Source organism: Bidens hawaiensis, unplaced genomic scaffold, assembly GCF_021521415.1.
Source record: "Bidens hawaiensis isolate Kalapana, Puna unplaced genomic scaffold, B.hawaiensis_p1.1 tig00037205_1, whole genome shotgun sequence".
Taxonomy (NCBI): domain Eukaryota; kingdom Viridiplantae; phylum Streptophyta; class Magnoliopsida; order Asterales; family Asteraceae; genus Bidens; species Bidens hawaiensis.
This window is the reverse complement of record NW_027496483.1, coordinates 202,876-208,605: the sequence shown is the minus strand read 5'-3', so window position 1 is coordinate 208,605 and position 5,730 is coordinate 202,876. Positions and strand designations below refer to the sequence as shown.

The 5,730-nt window shown below is 44.7% G+C and overlaps 1 protein-coding gene across 1 annotated transcript; it reads right to left on the bottom strand.

Annotated features, from left to right (window-relative positions):
- Positions 1–3,821: 3,821 nt before the first annotated feature.
- LOC143589063 (putative UPF0481 protein At3g02645) lies at positions 3,822–5,379 on the bottom strand (the record flags this gene model as incomplete). The annotated part of the gene is made up of 1 exon (XM_077069918.1): positions 3,822–5,379. A coding segment is annotated over exon 1 (1,558 nt), but the record flags the coding sequence as incomplete, so codon positions are not given.
- Positions 5,380–5,730: the final 351 nt, after the last annotated feature.

The following is a 5,730-nucleotide window of genomic DNA, read 5'->3' as shown; positions in this document are numbered from 1 at the left end:
TGCAAACACAAAGCAACGTTCTAGTCATCTAAACACTAATATGGAAGTCCGCACAGCGGAGCAAAACGAACTTATACCTGCGGGGAGCAAGCAGAAAAGTCAGCGCCAGCCCCACGAGAAGGCTGCGCCACGAAATCTCGTGGCGCTACAGGGCTTGCGCGGCCGCCATCGGAGTCTTCAAAATGGACCTCCTCATCTTCCTCTGTAACAGGCCTTTTCTCCTGCGACTTGGAAAAATCAAAACCAGTCTCGCGAGGAGGGCTGCGCAGGAGGAGGTGAGGGAGGTCTCGACGCCGCTAGATCAGCGCGTAAAATAGTCACATGCTCCTTAGTAATCCCAATAAGAGGAGATTCAGTGCTTGTCGGAGCAGGAGCAGAGCTAACGGTGCCGGCGTCGGCGCCAGCAGTGCCGCCAGCAGCTTGCGTGCCAGCTATAATTCCTATGAAAAAACCAACAAGGAGAAATGATTCATGACTTGATCTAAAAGAAAAAAGTCAGAAAATCAAAGCACAATATATACCTTGGCGCACCGCCGTCCGCGAGTCGAACATCGCCATGAAGTCCATTTTCCCCCTTTTCGAGGGTAAAACAGGGGACTTCAAAGCAACCTTCGGCGCAGCCTCGGTACCTTGTTGCGCCTGAGGTTGATCCACCAAGGTCGCCGGCTCTACAAACATTTGAGTGAGCAAAGATTCATTAATAACTCTATCGGAACCACGCTCATAAAACCACAAAATATAAACAAAGTATACCTGTTGGAGAAGAGGAAACATCAGGAGCAACGCCCCTTCCCTTGTCCGCCGCGCGAAGAGATGAGGTGGCGGCACCATACCTCGTGTGGACAGAAGGACTGCCCACACCTCGAGGCAAAGAAGACAAGGAAAACTTGGAGGTAAACCCCTTGGTTTTCTCAAGTCCCTTTGCTTGAGTAGGAGGATCCTGAGCAACAGGGGCATCATTTTTCTTCTGTTTTTTACTGGCCCTTGCGCCAGTTTTGCCTTTAGCTTTGCGCTTGAGTTGTGCCGCCTCAGCTTCTTCCTCCACCTCCTCTTCTGCGAGCTCCAGCTCATAGTTCTCGAGCGCATCTACAAAACGTGCAACAGAAATGTTAACCAAATTTGGTATTATAAAGGCATAAGCATAAGTACAAAGGCTTACCAGGCGCGTCGCTGTCAAAGCAAAATCCCAAATCAACAGGGATGAACATATCGTCAAAGCGATCGGGGAAAACAACTTCCCCAGTGCCCAGCGCGACAGAGCCACCCTCCATATGCTCATCATAGGCAGCGTGGACGTATTCCTTGCTTACTGCATAAAACAAGGCAAATGATATCAGCAAAACGAATTATATTCGCGCAGAAATAATGCAATGAGCTAATAACTCACATAAGCCATCAACTTGAATGACAGGCTCAGTCGCGCTGTCGGTCCACCTCTTGCTCATACCAACCCTCACCAGCGCCTCCTCACAAATATTCTTGGCGGGGGATGGTTCAGCAGTCAACTTATTAACCCATGCGCCAGTTGGGTTTTTAAGAACATTTTCATCCGCGGGCGCAGAAGTGATCGCGCGCATGGTCATGCGGATGGGAATCACACCAGCCTTAATATAAAAAAATTTCTCAGACCAGTCATGAAGGCTTTTAAAAGAAACAGTGCAGCACTTAACCTTCTGACTGCGAGGAATGAATGAGAACCAAGAATCTTGGATTTTTGGCTTGTAAAAATATTGAAAGCGCCGTGGGGTGGGCTCCTCGCGCTGAGCTTTGCACATGAACTCAAAATGAGTCATGCGCACAAGTCCAAAAGGATGGACTTGGGATATGTGAATCCCATGAAACTGAAGCAGCGCACCCATAAACCTTGTCATCGGGAGACGAAGGTTACAGTGAGTGAAAAAATGGCAGTATAAGGAGATATAGCCGGTGGGCGGATCCGTCGCCGTTTGCCCGGCCGCCGGGAGCATACAGCCGTACTCAGGGAGAAAACCCTGAGAGGCGACGAGACTGTCAAAGTCAGACTGTTTCAGTTTGCAGGGAATCTCATTCCATCTTTTCACTGTTTTGCCCTTCCCCACCTCCTCCGACGAGGCCTCGGCAGCCCGTTTTCCCTTGCCGGTCTTCTTCAAAGTGGACATGACTAATGATTTTACACTGCGTTTGCTGGGGGAGATTGTGGTGTCTAGGTTATCAGACATACAACTGTGAATCAAACAGCGGTTACTTCAAGAATGGAAATCTGGAAGCAAAAGACAGGCTCTTAATCGGAATGAAAATGGAAGGAAAGAAAAAGCTCTGAAATAACAATGAAGATGAAGAATAACAACTCAAAAGGCTTGCTTTTATAGGCCCAGGAGAGAGAAAGAAACAGGTACTGATCAGAGTTCACGCGCCCCCACTCGCAGGTGCAGGCCAACACGAGCGCGACACGTGTTCCTGACACTGTGTGAGGGGACATGAAAGGGAACGAAACAGGTACTGATCAGAGTTCACGCGCCTCCACCCGCAGGTGCAAGCCAACACCAGCGCGACACGTGTTCCTGACACTGTGTGAGGGGACATGAAAGGCAACTGTAGCACCTCGAGAACACGAAAAGTCTGACACATGTCTCCATCTCTGACGCGTGTCAGCACCAACCAACCACGTACATGGACGATTCATTTCAACCAAAAGGATAGAATTTCGCGCAACGATGAGAAATAAAAAAGAAAAGACAAACCCTATTAAAAGAGCAAACTATTAAGTCTAATATCTATCTTACCTCGCTCGCGCGAGACAAGACACACATTAGACTGGGGGGGCTTAAAGAGGTATGCACCCGCCCTAACATCGAGCGGGGCGGGTCAACCCACAAGATATAGACAAGAGGCTTGAAATCAAGATGTCATGAAGGCACAAAGCCAAAACCTATGCGCATGGCGCATATCACATATGCTCACGCATATCACATATGCTCACGCATCACATATGCTCACGCGTATCACATGCTCACGCACCATATATGCTCACGCATATCACATCTGCGCGTGGCGCATCTGCGCGTGGCGCATATCACATATGCTCACGCATCATATATGCTCACGCATATCACATCTGCGCATGGCGCATCCGCGCGTGGCGCATATCACATATGCCCACGCATCAAACATCTGCGCATGAAACATCTGCGCATGAGAATAAAGAGAAGACCTCGCGCATCCTCAGGATAGGCGCATATCACACATGCACATAATCAACCTCGTCCTTATCCAAATCAGGATAAGGACAACCCTGATTGTGCTCATCAGACAACCTTCCAGAAGGTATCCTTTAAGGAATAAAGAATATGCTGATGTTGACAGCTGCCAATGAAAGGTGGACAACTCAGCAAAACCCATGTGCTACCACGTGATTGCACATGGGTCAGGTGAAATACCTTGGTCAGAGAATAATCAATGAAAAAGCACCAGGTGTCCTAAGGACACGTGGCGCGAAGCAATAGGAGGAGGCCAAAAAGGCCCTAATGGACCTGAGCCCAATGATTGGAAACCCTAACACTATAAATACCACACCACCTCTACAAGGGGAGGTAAGCAAGAAAATACACTCTAAATCCTTACTCACTCTCAGATTATTATTATCTTCTCCTACAATCTCTTATTCTCACACCGGAGGGTTACCCCAAAGAGGACCCCTCTGTCCCTTTCTGAGGGGTAAGTTTACGGTGCCGCTCATTTTGTAGGTGGAAGAATTCATACTCCGGAGAACCATCGGTGATATAGCACACTCATACCCGAGGAAAGTTGATCGTCTACCAGTGAGCCGATCCACGTTTCTTCACCCTGAGCAACATAATCTAAAACCGACCGAACATGACCAAGCCCAAACTGACCCTTACAATCATAAACTTGACACACACCCGTAACCACCGCCAACACCACACTCAAAACTGAAAACACGATAAGTAGTACTTTCCATGACGCAAGAAACACTTTCTTGATAACATTACACACCTTAACCCTCGGTATACCACTGTAATACTCATTAACTTTGTCAACCGTCTTTTGCAATTCGAACTTTCTCCCATCTTTTTTCACACTCGATTTACTAATTCCATTAAACAACTTAACAATATCATCATCCTTCATATCACCTTCAATAATATTCTTCTCACGAAGAATCTTCACATCCTTAACACCATCAATAATCCCACACATCAACTCCACATACTCACCAAAATCAAGATTCTTAATATTATCATTCTTGAACATCAACTCCTCATAAGCCACCAAGTTTCTTATCACAACTTCTGACCCCGGTTTCAAATCAATAACCGGTAGTATCAACATTAGCTTCACCTCATCAAACTTAATATCATGAATTCCCCCAAGAGTTGATAAAAATTCAATCTTCCCGATTTTCGAAAGCTTCGAAACCGACGGAATATCAATTTCAAGCATTGTTGGGTTTTCCCCCAACATTTTCTTGATCCACGTCATAATCTTGTCCCATGGCAATTTCAAAACCAACAAAACCGGTTGCAAGAAAACATTTAATCCTGGGAACAACCCTCCGGCCGTCTGAACCATGATTTCGACATCTCCCAAATGCATTTCGAGCATGATATTGGCTTCGAGGGGAAAAGAGATTTCGGGTGGTAACTTATGGGACATTATTAAGTGATGCATGCAATCTAGTAAATGAAAAGTATTGCTTACGGCATCAAGATCTATTAGGGTATCCGGTGTAGTGAACTTAAGCGGCGAAAATGTTTCACAAAACTTAACCAACAAATGTGTAAGATCAAGATCAACATCATCAAACTCTTCATTTGAGTGTTGCTTAATAGTGCTTATTAGTTGGGATAATATCACAAGTGGTATTTGGTTTTCCAACATAATAATATCTTCCAAATGTTCAAACAAATCACCCTTTGAAACTTTCAATATTGCATCTAACAAAAAGAGTGCATCAACCACAAACACCCATGACAAACATTCATCTCTTGTATTAAAATAAAAGTCGTAACAACGTCGAACTTGTGGAACAAGATCGGTAAGTTTGTTGTGTAGGGTTTTGTGGAACTCGGGTGTGATGTTGTAGGGTTTAAGAACTGTTTTTGAGGTGGTAAGTTTGAGTTGTTCTTGTTTGGTGTAAAGATCGGTACGGAAATGTTGGATTGGGCCTAGACCGATGTGGTTTGGGATGTAAGAGTCTGGTTTTTCTGATGTTAGGGTTTCGGGTAATTGGAAGATGCATGTTTGGAGGTTGGTGTTTGTGTTAAGATGGTTTATGAAGGTGTTGGTTGAATTGTTTAGCCAGTATTGTTGCAAGTCGGCAATGGAGGATGGAGGAGAAGATAGAAGCGGAGTGGTGGAGGTGGAAGAAGAAGAAGCCATTTGTGGTTTTTGAAAGAATGGTTGTCTATTTGATTCTTATGTAGAAACTTGTTTACTTTCTTTCTTTTTTTTTAATAATAAAATCTAAATTCCATACATTAAATTAAAAGGAGGTGTTTACGTCAACAAAGAAGATAAATGAACAACAAACTACGTCGTCAGCTCTTTTTGAATAGCAAAACTAAATCATTTAAAAAACTCGTATACTACAAGAAATTCCATCTGATATGACGAAGTAAACATAATTTTATTAAATCTTTATTTTTATTCCTCAAAAATGTTTTGAACGAAATACTATAAAGACGATAAGTCGTTGCTATAGGTGTATTCTATAGCCACCACCCTATGGCG